Source organism: Hibiscus syriacus, unplaced genomic scaffold, assembly GCF_006381635.1.
Source record: "Hibiscus syriacus cultivar Baekdansim isolate YM2019G1 unplaced genomic scaffold, ASM638163v2 tig00117056_pilon, whole genome shotgun sequence".
Lineage (NCBI taxonomy): Eukaryota > Viridiplantae > Streptophyta > Magnoliopsida > Malvales > Malvaceae > Hibiscus > Hibiscus syriacus.
Window position 1 is genome coordinate 4,125,256 of NW_024063539.1, and position 21,391 is coordinate 4,146,646.

Here is a 21,391-nt window from a genome sequence, read left to right on the forward strand (position 1 = left end):
AAGATGGGATTAGAGTGGACCCTCAAAAGGTTAAAGCTATAATAGACTGGGAAGTTCCCAAGGATGTATCCGAAGTTCGGAGTTTTATTGGACTTCCCGGTTATTATCGAAGATTTATTAAGAATTTTTCGATGATAGTGCTGCCTTTAACGAAGCTGATGAGAAAGAATGTATCGTTTGTTTGGACTTCTGAATGTCAAGAAAGTTTTGAAGCTTTAAAGAGGATTCTGACAGAAACTCCTATATTGGTTCAACCGGAATCTGGCAAAAATTTTGTTGTATACAGTGACGCGTCCCATAGTAAGTTGGGGTGTGTATTAATGCAAGAAGGGAAGGTGGTAGTGTATGCATCGAGGCAGTTGAAACTACATGAAAAGAATTACCCCACCCATGATTTAGAAATGGTTGCAGTGGTGTTCGCTCTCAAGATTTGGTGTAATTATCTGTATGGAGAACGATGTTATTTGTATATGGATCATAAGAGCTTGAAATACCTTATGACTCAAAAAGAGCTTAATTTGAGACAAAGGAGATGGGTTGAGTTTTTGAGAGATTATGATATAATAATTGACTATCATCCTGGAAAGGCTAACATGGTAGTAGATGCTTTGAGTAGAAAGACGTTTGCAGCTTTACGAGCTATGGATATAAGGTTATCTTTAATTGGAGACGGTATTCTATGTACAGAGTTAAAACTTAAACTAGCATGGTTGGAACGAATAAGAGAATTGCAAAGTAAAGATAAAAGGTGTTTGACAAGAATTGATCAAGTAAAGAGCAAAGAGATTAAAGACTTTGAGGTTAAATCGGATGGAAATTTGTATTATAAAGGAAGAATTGTGATACCAGATTATGAAGAGTTGAAGAAAGATTTATTGATAGAGGCTCATTGCAGTCCATTGACGATGAACCCGGGTGGAACTAAGATGTATATGGATTTAAAATATCGGTATTGGTGGCCAGGGATGAAACGAAGCATTACTGAATTTGTGTCCAAGTGCTTAACATGTCAACAAGTCAAAGCCGAACATCAAGTTCCGTCTGGATTATTCCAACCACTTTCCATTCCACAATAGAAGTGGGAAAATTTCACAATGGATTTTGTTTCGGGGTTACCCCTGACTCCAAACAAAAGAGATTCAATTTGGGTAATTGTTGACCGATTGACCAAGTCAGCACATTTTCTTCCTGTCAGAACAGATTTCTCTATGGAAAAGTATTTGGAGCTGTATATTAGAGAAAATATTAGATTGCATGGAGTACCTGTTTCTGTAGTTTCTGATCGAGATCCTCGATTCACCTCGAGATTCTAGAAATCCTTACATGGAGCGTTGGGGACTCGTTTAAATTTTAGCACAGCTTTTCACCCTCAGACAGACAGACAATCAGAAAGGACAATTCAAATATTAGAAGATATGTTGCGAGCATGTGTCATTGAGTTTAAAGGGTCGTGGGAGAAATACTTACCACTGGCGGAGTTCGCTTACAACAATAGTTATCAGTCCAGTATTAAAATGGCACCCTATGAGGCGTTATATAGGAGGAAGTTTCGTACGCCATTAAACTGGTATGAGCTCAAAGATCGAAATATACTTGGTCCAGATTTGATTCAAGATATGGAAGAGAAAGTTCAGGAAATTCAACATAACCTAAATGTGGCATTTGATCGGCAAAAGTCCTATTCGGACCTTAAAAGAAAGGAGATTGAATTTGAAGTTGGGGATAAAGTGTTTCTGAAGGTATCTCCATGGAAAAAAGTATTACGATTTGGTCGGAAAGGAAAGCTAAGTCCTAGATTCATCAGGCCATTTGAAGTTGTTAAAATAATAGGACCAGTAGCATATCAATTATCTTTGCCACTAGAAATGGACAAAAACCATAATGTTTTCCATGTATCCATGTTACGAAGATACAGGTCCGACCCTTCTCATGTTGTTGCACCAGAACAAGTAGAAGTTCAACCTGATTTAACCTATGAAGAGGAACCAATACAAATTTTGGCTCACGAAGTTAAACAATTGAGAAATAAATCGGTTCCGTTGGTCAAAGTTCTTTGGAGGAATCACAAAGTAGAGGAAGCCACGTAGGAACGTGAAGAAGATATGCGATTTCAATATCCTCATCTGTTCGTGCAATGAAAATTCGAGGACGAATTTTCTTAAAGGAGGGAGATTTGTAACATCCTTCATACCGGGTTAGTGATCAAATTATGGAATTTTAAAATTTAGTGACCAAAGTAGATAAATTGAATAGTTGAAAGATTTAATGGGAATGTTTCATGTAGGATGGATAAGCAAAGAAGGGAAATTAAGAGGGCAAATGAGTCTTTTAGTAAGAGAAATAATTAAATATTACTTAGGGTTATTTAATAAACCACGTAGAAGCTATTGGAGAGAACCAAAGTTTCCAAATTTGTCTTCTTCTTCATTCTTCTTCTTCCCCGTGAGACCAAGTTAAAGGTGAGTTTTCTTGTTAATCAAATTCTTGATGAATTTAAGATTTCTTATTGATCATTAGATGATAACTAAGCTTAAGGAAAGCTTAGGTTATCTTAAAACCATAAGATGATGGGGTTAGGAAGGATTAAAGAAAGGGAGTAGAAAAGTAAAATCTTGGATTATAGTTCATAATAAGAAATAGAAGTGGGATTTGACTTGTCATCAAGCTAATTAAAGGATATGAAGTGTCAGAATTCGATTTAGAACATGTTGGAAATTGAGTGAAATTCTTAAATTTTATATGGAGAATTGGATTCTTAAGTTTTAAAGGTATCGAATGGATAATAATTAGTTTAAGTAAGTGTATGCAAGTTAGGGATATAAAAGGAGGTGAAAAATAAAGTGTATAGAAGATTATAAAGAGATTTTCGTGCTTAAAATGACATTTCTGGGCTATGTGCATTGATGCACATTCCATGTGCACCGATGCATCAAGGATAAATCCCGGAAATTGTTCAAGGTGTATCGATGCACATGAAGTACATCGATGCACTCTTTTAAAATACAAACATCGAATGCCATCAGTGCATCGATGCATAAGGAGTGCATAGATGTACCCCCTTAAATATAAACATCGAATATGATTTATGCATCGATGCATGGTGTGGTGCATCGATGCATACCTTCATTAAAAGATAAAAATGGCTTTTCTTTTAGCCCAATAAATGATAGTTTAGAATATATTAATTAGTATACTGATTAGCATCAATGAATTACTCTGTAGATACCGAGCCTAAACAAGTTCCAGAACAATTGCCTCGTAAGATCAATCGAGGAAAAAGCAAGGAAATATAGGTGAGTGCATATGCATAGCATGAATATAGTATTATATTCAGTTCTAGACTTGTGATAAGTCTAGATTCAATATTTTGATACATGATCGCATTTCATATTATGATACATTACATGAATTCATATTATATGCATTAAGTGACATGAATATGCAGGAAAGGTTATATAAGCTATGTGATACAATGATGGAACATGATATGTTTATGTGATAAAGGTATGGAAATTATATGTCTATACAATATAAATTATGGGAATGGTGAAAGCCCATGTTATGTAAATGAGAACTATAGGTATAGTTGGCATACCAAGAGTAGAGGGTCTACGCGGTCCTTCGGGACATATATGTATTCTTTGGAACATGTGTGAGGTCTTTTAAGACACATACTTGATCCTTGGCATATGTATATGATTCTTAAGGAAATTTTCTACGTGGTCCTTAGGGACAAGCTTATATGGCACTACGGTGCAATTCTACGCGACACTTCGGTGCAATTTTATGTGGCATTTCGGTGCATTTATACGAGCTGTGGTGACAGCATAGTGCACAACCTCGCAGTACTCACATACCTTAGGTTCTCAGTATGGTATCATGGGCCAATAATCTTATTAATATGAATTCATGAATGTTAATATATTATGCTTACCGGTAAAGAACATGGTGATATAAACGGCATGGTTAAGCATTTGATTTCATCTCATTTCATTTAATTATGGCATTTCCATTACATTTCTTTGTTATCATTATTATTATATTGCCTCACTAAGTCGATGACTTAGCGTGTGAGTGTTTCACACGTATGATCCGAGAAAGTAGACGATCAAGGTTAAGTAGCTAGACAACATTACTCCTGCAACTATCAGATCAGAAGTAACTTAATAGTATGTCATTTTGTTATGTAAATCAATGTTGGCATGTAATAGAATGTTAAGTTGTGTATGCTCTGAGTTTTTATATAAACTTGTATTAACATATGTATATTATTATATTTTAATAATATAAGTTCAAATGTTTTATCAGTTTTTTTAAGAGTGTGGTTTTGTTTAGTCAATGTGACATCCTGGACTCGTATCCGGGTCAGGTATGATTTGAGGGTGTTATAATAGCTCTCATTTATCCTCGGTGTTCCCTCGGGATGCCATTCCATGGTTGCGTCATATTTGGCTTGATCATAAAACTTTTTGTCCATTTTTGATTTCTTTCCAATTTGATGAACAGTCTTTCAAGTCAACACCTTTTAGTTATGCCATGATCATGCAATGCAAACAAAAGAAATTAATATAAACAAGTTACAGCAAAATGTATGAAAAATAAAAATGAGAAAGGAAAAAATAAATTGGTTAGTACCAATTAATGGAAAGAAAATATCATATATATGATGATATAAAAATCCTAACCTCATGCTTTCTAGTTCCATGCTTTGTTTGGAAAAATTAACCTAACCGCATGATTTCTAGTTAACGAGCATTTTTTAGAAAAATAAAATAAAATAAAATAAATTAAAAGCTAGAGCTTATTTCTCCTTTGTGTACACCTACGGACAGAGGTTCAGTACAGTCTTAGATCAGGAGACTTCCTAAGGTTTATTATATGCAGGGTTTCAATTCTAGGAGTAAAGGTACTCGAACTGTCCTTGTTGGTGCCCCCTTGGGCTGCCAAACCCTCAATTCTAGTCCATCATAGACTTAAGCGGATCGAGTTTAATTCGAGGGGATACATTTCTCTATGCCTGACATGGAGAATAAATTCTCACGAATATATAGAGCATATGAACCCCGAAAGCTACTTGCTAGGTCTGACACGGAGAATAAATTCTCACGAAGACGTCGCTTTCACTCCCACTTAAAAGGGACAAGCTTGATTATAAAGCTTATGTTATGCAATGCAAGTGTTGTGTGTGAGGAGAAATATTCAAACCTTTTGACAAACAAATAATATGAAATTTAATATATGAAAATAAAATAAAAACATTAAAATATAATGAATATTATGAAAATCATGAGTAATAAAAATTTTGAAAGAAAAGAATTATAATTAAATAAATATGAATTTTTAATTTCTAATTGATAGAGACAATTTATAATTAATTTCAAAGCTTGACCAGTCCCCAGTGGAGTCGCCAAGCTGTCGTAACCGGTTTTCACCCAGCACGAATTTTTACTTGGCGGGAAAAATAATGTGAAGAAATAAATAATTTTGATTTAAAATGTTTTGGGAGTCGCCATTGACCTTTTTTTGGGTTAGGTAGGTCAAATACCTAAAAACAATCTTTTAAAATATTTTTTTGAATAAAACATAATTTAAAAGATAAAACGGATCAGCGTATAACCAAAGATTTTAGTAAAAAGGGATTCGTGGTCGATTACGTTTAGGGAATGATTAGCACCCCTATAACGTCCAAAATTGGTACTCATTAATTATAAATTGTCTCTATTATTGGAAATTTAAGAATTCAACAATATATTTAATTTATAATCCTATTATTTCAAATTTATTAGTATAACTTTAAGAAAATATATTAATTTTTATATTTTATAAATAAGATATTTATTTATTTTTTAAAATACCAGAATAGGACATCTAGTTGCTTTAAGACTATCCTTTTCTTAATATTAAAAATAAATAAGTATTAAAACATTTTTCTAAAAAAATAGATTAATATATATAATTTATAAAAATAGGATATTTATTTATTTAAAAATATCAGAAAATGACATCCAGTTACGTTAAGACTGCCCTTTCTTAATATTGAAATAAGTAAATACTATTATTAAATATATTCATATGAAATAAAATAATAATAAATACCATTATTTAATTATTGCAACATAAAGGGTAATAAAATAATTTAAACAAGAAAATTAAAATTATAAGATTAAATTGAAAAGTAATAAAACTTATGGCCATAAAGAGAAAAAAAACATAAAATCTAGGAACAATAAATGTTCTTACGTTTTAAAATATATAATTGAAGTGACACTACTTTTATCTTATGTGTTAAAAAGAACAGTGTTTTATTTAATAATTTTAAAAATATTTTTTAGACATGTTATTAAAATATAAAAAGTATTAAAAAGAAATATGTGCCTTTGCTTTTTCGATGCACTGTAGACACATGTTGTAGTAACTATCCAATTTGAATTATTTAAATTGAAAGCCGCCATTTTCCAAACACAGTCTCCCACCAAAAATAAATTTGAATAACTCACCTTTTTCCTATACTCTTCACTTTTAATTTTTAAACTTGTAAAAAAAACTTTAAATTTCATTTGAAATTTAATTTATTTAAATATTAACAGTGTAATTTATCCTTAAATAATATTCAAATTAAAATATAAATTATTAAAATTTAAGGGATTAAATCTAATATTTACCCTAAATATATAAACATGTATATAGTGACTAAATTATAATAACACAAAATTTAAAAGACCAAATTAAAAGGATTAGAAATTGCTTTCAATGACCAAAATGAAATTTTACAAACTTCCATGGATTGCGGACGTGGTTTTCCCTTGAGGAAAATTACACAGACACCCCTCATCGAAACGGCGTCGTTTTGGTGAGGGTATAAATACCCCTTTAAACCGGCCATAAGGCCATTTTTATCTCAGTTTTCCATTTCTTTTCTCTCTCTAGAAGAGAAGAGAGAGATGAAATAAATCTCTCTCCCTCTCTCTAAAAGCCTCCATCCGGAGGGACCCCGATCATCGGTTGATCACCTTGCTCCGCGCCGGCAGCCCCCGCCGGCCACCACCCACGGTGGTCGGACTTTACAAAATTTTCCCAAATAAAAGCTTTTATTTTCCTAAACCCGAATCCAAACTTATTTTAGACTAAAACCCTTTAAATCGAAGTAGATCTAACTTTCTTTACCTTCGACCTTTCGGTTTTACGGCAGTGTATGGTGGCTCCGACGATTGCGTAGTCTTCTCGGTAACTCTCTTTTCCTCTTTCTATTTCTCTATTTCTCTCGTTTTTGTGTATTTTGGTTCGAATGGTTCTTGGTGGTTTGTTGTTGCTCCCGATTCTTCGTTGTTGTCGTAGTCTCTCTGTCTTTCTCCGTTCTCTCCCTGTTTACAGGTTTAGTGGTGGCTTTTATAGCCACCACGGTGTTCGGCTCGGACCAGTCCAAAGGGAGCCCTTCGGTGAGTCACTATAGCTATGGTGGTGACTCATCATAGGGCTTCGACGTGGAGAGGGCATCATGGCGTTTCTGGAGATTTCTTCGAGGCGGCAGCGTTGTGGCTGCAAAGGGTTGGGTCACCTGGCAGTGGGAGCGTCGGCAAGGCGGCTGGAAGCTTCTGAAGTCTTCAACGGAAGCTTGGCGTGGCAGCAGCGCTGGAGAAGTTGGCTGGGGCCGCTGGAGTCGTGGACCCTAGGGTGATGATACCCTAGGGTTTCATCTAGAAGGTTGTGGGATGTTGGATCAAGCCAGATCCAACGGTGGAAAAGAAGCGGTGGTTGGGTGAAAATGTTGAAACCTTAGTTAGGTTTAGGGTTATATAATTGGGTCAGGTTTTTAAATGTATTTGGGCCTGTATTTTTTATTTAATAATAATATATATAATATTAATAATAATAATAATAATATGATGAAAAATTAATGTCTACAATAAATATTTCATCAAAAATTAGGCTTAATTTTGAAAAACAGATCGAATCTGGTGATTAATCAGTGAAAACAACCTTATTGGGTTCAAATTTGGTGAAACAGACCCCAAAAAAAGATTCAAAACGTCGAAAAACATCAGAATAGGTATACCCAATCAAAGTCAAAGGTCGTTCAACGCCCGGTCAATGCCGGTCAAAGTTCTGGTCAACAGTGGTCAACACCGGTCGACGGTCAACGCAGGTCAACGGTCCACAGTCGACCGTTTTACACAAATATCACCCTAACAGAAATTAATTACAAAATTAGTCACATTATACAAATATTTACAAAACTAACACCCAAATTTTACACAAACATCACCCTAACAGAAATAAATTACAAAATTAACACCCTCTACGCGCAGTGGCGGCGCGTGCGGCACGTGAACAGTGATACGGTGTCGAAAAATTCCCGAAAAAATTCCTAAAAATTATTTTAAGGCATTTTGAGACACTTACCAAGCTCGGTTCAGAATTTTTGAACGACAGAGAGCTCGATTTCGAAACATCGAAAATTTTAACTTTCTCACCCCTCCACGCGTCAGGGACGATGGATAAATAGTGAACACCGGTGGACTCGGAACGATGCAAGGAACATGATGATGCGGGAGGTGTCGAAAACAGATGGTCGGATCGACGTGAATCAACGAAAAACCAACGAAAATTGGGTTAACACCGACGATACTTCCGACTGAAATTAATAACAAACGACGTCATTCATAACAAAACGTTTGAGAGGTTTTGTTCATCGGTCGACAACGAACACAATAGTGGTTTCGGTTCATCGATCAGAAGTCGGACGGCGATTAAATCAGAGTTGAAAAGAGAGTTGATGGAAGAGAAAAACTGGAAAAACAATATGGAAACTGCGTATGGAGAAGGCTTTATATTTTCTCCTAAAGAAAAATATTAAACTATGAGTTTAGCCACTGAATTTCCTGTACTTTATAAAACGGTCTGCAAACTTTGAAATTTTACAATTTAATCCTCCATTTTCTTCCAAAATACCAATTAAAATCACCATTTTATAATTTCTAAAATTTAACCCCTAAATTAGGGTGTTACAGTGTTTAAATATCCATAAGAGTGAGAAAAGGAGGATTGAGAAAGCGAAAATCGATGAAATGGACGAGAATGAGTGAGGAAGATCCATTTGATCATTGAGAGCGTCTCAGAAAATTATTATATATATATGAGTGTTAAATTATTAAGGATGTAAACGAGTTAAGTCGAATCAAACTGAAATATTATTAAATGTAATTAGTTTGTAAACTTAAAATTATCGAATGTAATTCGAATTACAACAGGGACGGTTATATGAATATGCAATCAATTACAACCTTATCTTATAGATATATCCCTCAATGTTTATCTAATTTTATTTCTACACTTACCTATATACTTAAAGTGGCGATTCATTGTACACCGACAAATAAACACACTTACGAAGCACAACTATAAATAGACTATACTTCTTTAGTTTCATGTGTCGTGACGTGTAGGAGAGAAAGTAGCCTACTAAAAGTAAGTGAATATCAATTAGAATTAATAAAAAAATATTATCAATTAGAAATTTAAATACTATGGTTCTTTCATTTCGTGTACCGTGTAGGAGAGAGATTAGTTTACGAGATAAATAATTAACGAACCGAACGGAGGTATTCATATTCATTTATTTAATTTTAAAGATTTAAAAAATTAAATGAACGAATATAAATAACTAAATGAACATACTTTCTTGATTTAAGATGAAATGAGCTTCTTCTGGCGTAAATCTTCATGGTTCTCTTCATGTGTTTCTCTGTTTTAGAATTTGATTTACTAAAACGTTTATCTACGAAATTGGATACTGCACAATACATGCATTGCTAAAAGCGAACACACGCATATAATTAACATATATGATTACAACTGGTCATGTTTTCTAGTATAGGCTACTACTAGCAAACCATATTAACTGCGTTTAAAAAACTATAACATATCTATTTTCCGGCACGTAATGATGATGCGTCGATTACCTTGACTATGTCTGGTGTCGAGTTCAAGTCAACTTTGTCCGGTGGCGAGCTCGGGGGATGGTTTACTCGTCTCAGATGAACTGCAGGTGGGAGAACACGGAAGATGCTAACATCCAGGATGATTGGTTTACTTCCTATATTTGCAGGCTCAAATACACACACATCGCGTTCTTCTATGTTGTTGTCCTTCACAAACTTCCTCCATCCACCTGAAAACCCTCCGTTTTTGCGATTTCGGTGATAAAAAAATCGGGTCCTCCATGTACGCTCATTCATACGAAGAACCACATCTGTCATTGTTTTAAAGAGATGTTTAACCACCCATGCAATAGGGATAGACTGCAAAAACCCGAAAAAGAAGACAATAAACATGGCTGAGCTTTAATATCATTGTCTAACTTGATTGGATAAACAATGTATGCACAAGAACCATAATCAAGATCGAGTTCGGGATTAAGTTTACCATATAAAACTTTCTGTCAACATGTGTAGGCTTCATAACTACCATAAAACCTTCATCGGTTACTGCTTCTTGTGCCTTTAAAAGGACGTTCATTTTCTCAGCTCGGGTCGCAACCCTTTTACCTGTTGCATGCCACAATGAGCCGAAGGCATCGCCATCTGTTGTTGTGTGTTCATACTCTGTTGTTGTATGTTCATGCTCTGAATCATGCGAATCTTAGGGCAGAAAAGAGAGTACAATTATCAGTCACCCAATTCGAGCTACGAAGCGAAGTCATGCATAGGGAGTGATCATAACATTAGGTGACAGGTTCTTCTCATATATTTTAGATATTTTCTAACCTATTTTTACCCCTAAAATTTTATAAGTTCTTCCCCTACCATACCTAGGTACTAGTATAACAATTTAACAAATTCAACCATGGAATGCAGGTTTTATGTTTAGAATTACGTCTTCCAAGTGCTCCTACCAGTTTCGAGTCTTTCGACCTTCACTCCTACAGGAAAAGTAGAAGGTTGTTTGCCTCCAAGGCTCCTCTTTGTCATGATGGACCGAGTACCAGAATCCGAATTTTGGATTTTCTTCTTATTATTACTAGCCGCGTACTCCATAGCTTTCGTGGATGGCCTGGCGTCGGTGTCATTGTTGGTGGATTTTTCCGGACTGCTTTCAAGGCCACACCGAGAAGAGTTGTGCAGAATTTCATCAGGATTTTCACTCGCTTTCCTTTTGGTTTGGTGTTCACAGTGGGATTCCGTATGCATACACTTCCTCACAAAATAAGAAGATGGTTTCTCACACAAGCTCTTGCCATCAAACATGAGAACGTCGAAATGGGACACCCCATTGTATTTGAAGATCAAAAAGTCATTGTCGATCAACAAATGGTCTTTTACAAAAGTTGTCCATCCGCCATCGAAGAACAAGACATCATCATCTGCTGTCAGTCCTACATCCCATATGACACCACTGGGACCTTTAAGAGTCACAGTTTCTGGAAGCCTTTTCTTGACATTTTTAGCAAAATTTTCCGGTATTTCCTGCAGCACAGGACAAAGAAAGGGTAAATAAAATTCACCATGGAGAGCGAAAGAAGAGGCTGTGGCAACTGCAAAGACACAACTTACCAAGCGCTGAAGAAAATCACCATGGAGAAGTTGGGAGAAATGAATGGACTGAAAATGGGTCCAAAAGATTTCCTCTTCCCAGTTCCTACAGTTTTTGCATGAATCTTCCATTTGCTCTAACCACACAGATCTGCAAACTCAAAACTCAGATGATTAACAAATGACAAGGAAAACCCAGAAATTGGAAGCTATTAACTATAGGAATTATACAGTTCATGTACAGGACTGGTTTTAATTATTCATGATCACAGGAAGGCAAAAGCAAACCAAAATGGTGATTAAAGACCATTGAAATGTTAGTACCATAGGGATTTTGAATAGCTGAGAGTGAGCTTGAGTGGAGTTTTTTTTAGATAGAAGCCTTAAAAGACGAGCTTTTATGGTTTTGGTTTACAAAACAAAACATGTGGAACACACATGGCAACACACAGTTAAAACTTCCCACGTTTCAGCTTCGGGGACTGTGCTGTCTGGTCTTGTTGTGTACATTGCTCTGCTCTCCTTTTTCTTTTCTTTTCTTTTTTTTTCCAACTCCTAATCGTTTCGTTTTATATGTACACCTTTTACAAGGTTCAATTTTTAGGCTAATTGAGGAGGAAATGTAAGGGGAAAAAAGGAAATATTCATCTAACAAATTATTTAGAGATCAATTTTGATTTGAATAATATCACTAAAAGTTTTTGGCAAGTGACTATGGTCCATTTCTTTTGTAAATTTTGAAATTAAATCGAAAGAAAACGAAATTATAACTATAAAAATGATTTTTTAATTGATCTATTTAAGTGAAACAATGAGTATAAAAAGGAAATTAAATCATATTAGTTTTTGAATTATAATTATATTATAAAATTAAAAAAAATTACAGTGATTAAAATGAAATGAATTCACAAAGTTTGAAATTGCATGTTTAATTTTGAATATTTTGATATTTATTAATAATTTATGTTTTTAATTTCGTTTCTTTAATTATGATATTGTTGGAGATAATGATAGTTATTGACGATTTTGATTTGATTGTAATTTTTGTTTGAATTACAATGACTAAATTTAAAAAAAATACAAAGATCAAAATTAAAAAAGATAAAATTTTTGTTGTAGGATACACTTGTATGCACCACTAATGTTATACACAAATATGTAATACTGTTATATATATATATATATATATATAACAAAAATGGATAAAAAGAAATCCATCTTCTAACAAGGAATTACTCTCAATGGGAACACCAACAGAAACAAGAGACATATCACAGTACCATACTTTTACATGCTTTCCTATTGGTTTCATCATCTCGAATCATCAATTTCAGTTGCATATATCATTAATGGGGGAACTTGCAAGGTGTTTCTGAAGGTCCATCGTCTGGTTTTCAGTTTTACGAGCCTCCCCCGAGAACTATGCTTCCGAATCTTCAGATATCAAGGATAAATGATTGGTTTCAACAAATGATGGATTGAGAAACTTGGCCATAAACGCCCATGTCTTGTACACGTCTTCAAAGTTGGTCAGGAAACCAAGTGATGCAGTGATGACTTTTACTCGAAAATATAAGTTTTTACCGTCTTGGTAACCATTAGACATTGGCTGATGCAGTGCCCAATCTTCGTGCTCATGTTTGGAATATCGTTGCTTCGCATTGTCGACGACTCGTACGTGACTGAGTATACCAATGCCAAGAGAAACGCCACTCTTTTCAGCTAACATCTGAACTACTTCTGGTTCCATTAGTCCTCCTCCTTTGATGTCTCGTACATTCAAGGCTACCGCTGCACCTCGTTCGTATTTGATCTTTGTACCGTATATTTGCACAAGATGCAGTCCCTTGCTTTGATTGGAACTCGGTAACCGAAGTTGAAGTAATGAAGTTACAAGCCAATTGATCAGGTAACGCAATCTAAGGGTAGTTTTGTTGAGTCCCAACATGTCTGCAAATTATCTCTGGTTCCTTTCGTCTGCACTCTTGTTCACCATCATAGTCTTCTTCGGTACTGGATTCATCATCAATCAAGGTTGCCAAAGACACTTCTCCTGTCTCCAATCGGATTCGATTTTCATTGCAGTGATCTTCCATCCTAAAAGATACTTTGCGACGCGTACTTGTACTTGCCGCTGGATCTTCCTCTTCCAAACTGAAGAATCTTCTGTTGTCGAACCTACTCCCTTCCCATCTCCCGAGCAGTCTGAACTCGCCCTCGGTCTCTCTCCTTATAGCACTTTCAGAGGCCAGAGTGTTGTCGAGCACACCATCTTCAATATCGGATTCTTCTTGAATCTCCCCAAAGTAACGCAAACCACTGTACTTTCCATCATCTCCTGAAGCAGGGTACATGTGAACAGGTTGTTCTTCATGAATATCCTTAAACCGGTCCGGCACATGTGACACTGGCAACACGGCTGCATCGAAAGACAACCAAGGATCTTCATACAATCTCATGTTTGATGTCAATTTTGGAGATAGCCCCTTATTGGTTCTGATCTTCCTAGTGAACCATGATGGGGGCAAGGTTGTTTCAGGTTTATGTCTGGTCAGTTGGCCTGAATCATCAGAACCGAATGGACTCTGACCGAGATCGATCCAGTACGAATTATCAGATGATTCATCCTCACTGAAATGGGATTTCTCATGAGATCACCAACCGAAAAATTCTCTGCTTCCTCGAAAATGCTGCTCACTCCTTCACGATCCGAACTATTACATGTTAAAAGTTTCAAAGTTTGGCAACCAACTTTGGAAAATGTTTTTTCAAAGTTTGGTAAATGTTTCTTTGAAAAATGTTTTTCAAAGTTTGGTAAAATTTTGGTAGATGTTTGTTGAAAATAGGAATGGGTAAATTCACTTTAGTCATTGCACTTTAGGGTATTTTCAAAGATTATTCCCTAAGTTTCTACTATAAATACCCTTACCCATTTAGCTTCAAAATCATCCCAAAACATTTCTTTCTTCCTATACTAGAGAGCTTTCTTGTGAGTAGTGAGTGTTTTGTAAACACCTGTAAATTTTCTCTCTTAGTAAAAGATCTGCAGCAGCCCGGAGACGTAAGCACAATTGGCTGAACTCCGTTATCAATTTTCGGGTATTATTTTTTCGCTTTTATTTTTGCATTCTCACTAATCTGGTTATAGGGAAATTACTTGTACTCGGTTTATTTTCCTAACAACTGGTAATCAGAGCTTTTGGTTGTGAATTTTGTCAATTTTTCTGCGAGGTTACTATTCATTACTATTCACGTAAATAGTAAATTTCGTGAATAGTGAAATTTCGGTCGGCGATACGAGTTTGTCGACAGTGGTGTTCTAATACACGGTGGTTCGCAAGAATTGTCAGAAACGATCCAAAAGAAGCCAGATTCGAGTGGAAGCGATGGCTGCAGACGAAGGGAAGGTGAAAATTGAAAAGTTCGATGGTGCGGACTTTGGCTTTTGGAAGATGCAGATTGAAGATTTTCTGTACCAGAAAAATCTTTATCAACCTCTCTCAGGAAAGCAACCAGAGGGCATGAAGAATGAAGACTGGGCTCTTCTCGACCGACAAGCCCTCGGAGTTATCCTACTGACGTTATCCCGCAATGTTGCTTTCAACATAGCAAAGGAAAAGACCACGGCGGGTCTTATGGCGGCTCTCTCCAGTATGTATGAGAAGCCATCGGCCTCAAACAAAGTTCATTTGATGAGGCGATTATTCAATTTGCGGATGGCGGAAGGGGCATCGATGGCACAACACCTAAATGAACTCAACACAATCACAACCCAGTTGAGTTCAGTTGAAATTGAGTTCGATGATGAAGTTCGAGCTTTAATTCTCTTATCATCTCTACCAGACAGTTGGAATGCTACTGTTACAGCATTCAGCAGTTCGTCGGGAAACAGCAAATTAAAATTCGACGATGTTCGGGATCTGGTATTGAGTGAAGAAATTCGACGAAGAGAATCGGGTGAAGCATCAACCTCCTCAGCCTTGCACACCGAGTCTAGAGGGAGAACTTCAGAAAGAAATTCAAATCGTGGCAGATCAAAATCCAGAAGGGGCAAATCAAGAATAGGAAATAAAGATTTTACCTGTTATAATTGCGGCAAGAAGGGTCACTTCAAAAGAGATTGCCGAGCACCGAAGAAAAATACCGGCGCACAGGAATCTGCCAACATTACGGAGGAGACAGGTGATGCCATGATTTTAAGCGTCAACAGTCCGATTGAATCATGGATCTTGGATTCAGGGGCATCTTTCCACTCCACCCCATGCCGAGAAATCATGGAGAACTATGTCAGTGGTGATTTTGGGAAGGTTCATCTAGCTGATGATGAAACCTTGAAGATCGTCGGAAAAGGAGACATCCGACTAAAGTTGCCAAACCAGACCACCTGGAAGCTGACAGGAGTGAGACATATTCCTGGCCTCAAAAGAAATCTGATTTCTGTTGGACAGCTTGATGGAGAAGGATATAGCACAACCTTTTCAGGCTGTGAATGGAAGATTACCAAAGGAGCACTCGTCATTGCTCGTGGTAAGAAGACTGGTACTCTCTATGTAACCTCAAATTTAGAGAATATCATTGCAGTAGCAGATGCTGATGGAAAATCAAACCTATGGCACCAAAGGCTTGGCCATATGAGCGAGAAAGGAATGAAGATACTTCTGTCAAAAGGGAAGCTGTCGGATCTAAAGAATGTAGATGTCGGACTATGCGAGGATTGCATCTTTGGAAAACAAAAGAAAGTCAGTTTTACAAAGATTGACAAGACTCCCAAGGCAGAAAGGTTAGAATTGGTTCATACTGATGTATGGGGACCATCCCCTGTTCCATCTCTTGCAGGCTCACTATATTATGTCACCTTCATCGATGATTCAACAAGGAAGGTGTGGGTTTATTTTCTGAAGAAGAAATCAGAAGTCTTTGATACCTTCAGAAAATGGAAGGCCATGGTGGAAAATGAGACTGGTTTGAAAGTCAAGCGGTTGAGGTCTGACAATGGAGGAGAGTACAGAGACAGTAGTTTCATAGATTTCTGCGCAAACAATGGGATCAAGATGGAGACAACAGTTCCCATAACACCGCAGCAGAATGGCGTAGCAGAGCGCATGAACAGAACTCTGATTGAACGTGCCAGAAGCATGAGGATACATGCCGGATTGCCCAAATTTCTATGGGCTGAAGCTATCAACACTGCAGCTTACCTGATCAACCGTGGGCCCTCAGTTCCTTTGGATGGCGGAATACCAGAGGAAGCTTGGAGCAAGAAAGAAATAAACCTTTCATACTTAAGAGTGTTTGGTTGTATTTCTTATGTACACATAAACTCTGCTGAAAGAAGTAAACTTGATGCCAAGTCCAACAAATGCGTCTTTGTTGGTTACGGTGGTGATGAGTTCGGTTACCGGTTTTGGGACTACGAAAATCGAAAGATCATCAGAAGCAGAGACGTCATTTTCAATGAAAATGTGATGTACAAAGATAGGTCAACCGCAGAATCAAGTAATACCGAAGCTGAAACAAAGGAATTTGCTGAGTTCGAGGAGATTTCTAGAAATGATGTTCAGATCAATCCTGAAGCAGTTCAAGAAGAACCACACACACCAGAACTGAGACGCTCCTCCAGAATTCCTAAACCAACCCAACGGTATTCTCCTTCTTTACACTACTTGTTGCTGACTGACAATGGTGAACCAGAGTGCTATGATGAAGCAATGCAAGTGGAGGATTCAGTCAAGTGGGAGTTTTCCATGAAAGATGAGATGGACTCGCTTATGTCAAATCAGACATGGGAATTAGCTGAATTACCACCAGGCAAGAAAGCGCTCCACAACAAGTGGATTTACAGGATCAAAGAAGAGCACGATGGGAGCAAACGCTACAAAGCAAGATTGGTTGTCAAAGGCTTTCAGCAAAAAGAAGGTATTGACTACAATGAAATTTTCTCTCCAGTCGTAAAATTGTCTACAATCAGTCTGGTGTTGAAAATTGTAGCTGCAGAGAATTTACATCTTGAGCAGTTAGATGTAAAGACAGCTTTCCTTCATGGTGATTTGGAGGAAGAGATCTATATGAGGCAGCCAGAAGGCTTCATAGAGGCAGGCAAGAAAAACCTGGTATGCAGGTTGAAGAAGAGCTTGTATGGTTTAAAACAAGCTCCTAGACAGTGGTACAAGAAGTTCGATAGTTTCATGAGTAGCAGTGGTTTTACCAGATGCCAAGCAGATCATTGTTGCTACATCAAGAGGTTCGACAATAGTTTCATTATTTTATTGTTGTACGTTGATGACATGCTCGTTGCAGGCTCAAACATGCAAGAGATCATAAACTTGAAGCAAAAATTGTCGAAGCAGTTTGCTATGAAGGATCTGGGCGCTGCAAAGCAGATTCTTGGGATGAGGATCAAGAGAGACACAAAGTCGGGGACTTTGATGTTATCGCAGGCTGAGTACATCAACAAAGTACTCTCCAGGTTCAACATGCAAGATGCTAAACCAGTAAGTACACCTTTAGGTGTTCATTTCAGACTCTCCAAAGACCAATCACCAAAGACGGAGGAAGAACGTGCACACATGGTGAAGGTGCCGTATGCCTCAGCAATTGGAAGTCTGATGTATGCCATGGTTTGTACCAGACCAGATATTGCTCATGCAGTGGGAGCTGTTAGCAGGTACATGAATAATCCGGGCAAGGTACACCGGGAAGCAGTCAAATGGATCCTCAGATATCTTCGGGGTACCACAAACAAAGCACTTTATTTCAAAGGTGGAGATATGATACTGACAGGCTATATAGATGCTGACTTAGCCGGAAATGTCGACATCAGAAGGAGCACTACAGGGTATGTCTATACTCTAGGAGGAACTGCAGTGAGTTGGGTTTCTCAACTACAGAAGATAGTTGCTCTCTCCACAACTGAAGCAGAATATGTCGCTGTTACGGAAGCCAGCAAGGAGATGGTTTGGCTCCAAAGTTTCTTGGAAGAGTTAGGCAAGAAACAAGAAAACAATATCTTGTATTGCGACAGTCAAAGTGCTATCCATCTAGCAAAGAATCCGTCTTTTCATTCCAGGACAAAGCACATACAATTGAGATATCATTTTATCCCGTCTCTTCTGGAAGATGGGATTTTGAAACTTGAAAAGATTAGTGGAGCTCAAAATCCGGCAGACATGTTGACAAAGACGGTGACTACGGACAAACTGAAGTTGTGTTCAGCTTCAGTTGGCATGCTAGAATAACAAGACCAGACATGCTGCTGCATTGATCGAGGTGTGAAGACATATTAAAATCAGTCTTCAAGTGGGAGATTGTTAAAAGTTTCAAAGTTTGGCAACCAACTTTGGAAAATGTTTTTTCAAAGTTTGGTAAATGTTTCTTTGAAAAATGTTTTTCAAAGTTTGGTAAAATTTTGGTAGATGTTTGTTGAAAATAGGAATGGGTAAATTCACTTTAGTCATTGCACTTTAGGGTATTTTCAAAGATTAGTCCCTAAGTTTCTACTATAAATACCCTTACCCATTTAGCTTCAAAATCATCCCAAAATATTTCTTTCTTCCTATACTAGAGAGCTTTCTTGTGAGTAGTGAGTGTTTTGTAAACACCTGTAAATTTTCTCTCTTAGTAAAAGATCTGCAGCAGCCCGGAGACGTAAGCACAATTGGCTGAACTCCGTTATCAATTTTCGGGTATTATTTTTTCGCTTTTATTTTGCATTCTCACTAATCTGGTTATAGGGAAATTACTTGTACTCGGTTTATTTTCCTAACATTACAACAATCCATCTCGATCTCGAAAACATTCCTGACCTGATTGGAAGTGAAATCACCAGAAAAAGCAGGCATATGCGATTCACTGTTTCTCTCTGGCAATGATTCTTCATCATGTTTCGCAGTTTCATCTTCAAGTTCTGCTAAAACATCAAGCCAATCTATGGAGTCACTCAGGTACTGGGGATATATGGGAAGGATCTTCACCATTCCAGACCCAGTATGCCCACATTGGTTTTTCAAGCTTGTCATCACAGATTTCTTGATCAAAAGACATCCAAAACCAGTTGGATCACATCCAAACAACCTATAAAACGATGTAATAATAAAATCCGGTCGGAACAAAGACAAGCCAAGTGAATCCATGTCCTTGGGACCTAATGATCCGGCATCAAGCAAGACATGCCAATTGTTTCGTTGGGAAAGCGACATCCACCGGTAAGAATACTTATCCCGGAAACTCTAGACTGAACCGGAAACACGAAAAGACCATTAGAATGGCCTTTCTTCCTCTTTTTCTTGTTCGAAATCTGCTTCCTCAGTTCCTTAGAACAAAGTTTCAAGGAAGGCCATTTAAACCAAGCATTGTAAACCTTAGCACCTTTCTCTTTAGCACATTGAGCCATCCAAATCACCGACTGGCTCTCGTGATCGAACATGGTCAAAAGCTTTTTATTCGATCCGAAAGGGTAAGCTTCGGCGAGCAATTTAAAAGCCGACCCTCTACTTACAGTGAAAACAAAGCCATACTCATTTGCAGGGATGTTTAAATGATCCAAAATCCTAGTCTTTATATCATGTTCTACGGTACTGATCTCTGGGCCTCCATAAAGAGCATGATTGCTCAAATTTGCAGTTATTTCAGACAAAGTAAATGATGATGAATCCCAACAATGTTGAGTTTGATTCAAAGAGAATAGCCCAAAACCGCAGTAATCAAGCCATACCTTAGCTGAAGGCTCAGATAAATGGCCATACTCTTCGACTCTCAGATGATCGACGGTCTCGGTTACTTATAACTTGGGGTACACGGCAAGGAACTTAGAAAAGGCATCATGGAGGTCTGGAATGGAGTCCTCGTTGCAAAAGGTTCGGTCTGCAACAATGGAAGCGGCATTCAAGAACTCATTTTGGGCCCGAAGCTTGGCAAGTGATGACCTTGATCGACCTCCATTGTTGCTTCCCTCTTGGTTCAAAGATGCGGAGTAGATATCGTGTGATTTAGCGAGCGAGCCGTCTTCGGATGTTTCTTCAAGAGCTTCCTTGAGTTTGGTTTCTTGCAATTGACGAAGCACGGAATGCTTTCTCTTCACTTGTTTCGAACCAGAACCAATTCTCCTCTTGGATTTCCTGTCCGCCACTAGAGCTGCACAGTGGGATATCGGACTCCATATTGAAAAATGCATGAATGGCTGCCTCTCTTCACTCAATCGTGGAACCAGAGTTTTTGCTTGTTCAATTCAAAGAAGCCTAGAAGCAGAAGTGTAATCACCATTTTTACCTCTCCATTCCAGCAGCTCCTCCACGTTGCACATTCCAGCACCTTCCAGTAGCTCCAGAAGCCAGCTGCCCCCTCCACGTTTTAACAACTCTCCAATAACGACAATCGTCCAGCACCTCACCAGTTATCTCTCCTCATTATAGCTCAGCCGCCACACCCACGACCACCAATGCTCCACGTCCTGAATCAATTCATCATCACAAAACAAAGGATAATATTTTATTTCTTTTCACATGTAAATTGGGGCTATAAAAACCCCAGAACAATTCAAAAAAAGAAAGGAGTATGAGCAAATACATAACAAATTGAAAAGAAAAAAGTATTACAAAGGTTATTTTTACATTTGATTCATTTTTTCAGCATTATATTTTATTTATTTATTTATTTTCGAAAAAAAAACAAAGTAAGTTAATTAAATAAAAAAACAGAAAAGAGAATAGTTAAAAGCTTTGGGTGTTCTGTTGTATGAAAAATGAGAGGAAGAAGATGAGTTTTAAGTTTATAAAATGTTTGGGTAAACCACACGTCAGGTCCCTAGGCTTTAAGAGTTCATTACTTTATTCACTTAAAATAGGGAAAATACGAAATAATTCCTCTAA

The 21,391-nt window shown here is 37.2% G+C and overlaps 1 protein-coding gene and 1 pseudogene across 1 annotated transcript; both read right to left on the bottom strand.

Moving 5' to 3' along the window:
• Positions 1–9,923: 9,923 nt before the first annotated feature.
• On the bottom strand, positions 9,924–11,957 carry LOC120198237 (B3 domain-containing protein REM16-like). Its single transcript, XM_039199592.1, has 5 exons — positions 11,853–11,957; positions 11,550–11,679; positions 10,892–11,462; positions 10,423–10,637; positions 9,924–10,298 (listed from the first exon to the last, which is right to left on the bottom strand). Exons 2-5 carry the CDS (start codon positions 11,658–11,660, stop codon positions 9,924–9,926), a joined length of 1,272 nt encoding a protein of 423 aa, XP_039055523.1. The 5' UTR covers positions 11,661–11,679; positions 11,853–11,957.
• A 931-nt stretch (positions 11,958–12,888) lies between these two features.
• On the bottom strand, positions 12,889–20,697 carry LOC120197893 (annotated as a pseudogene).
• Positions 20,698–21,391: the final 694 nt, after the last annotated feature.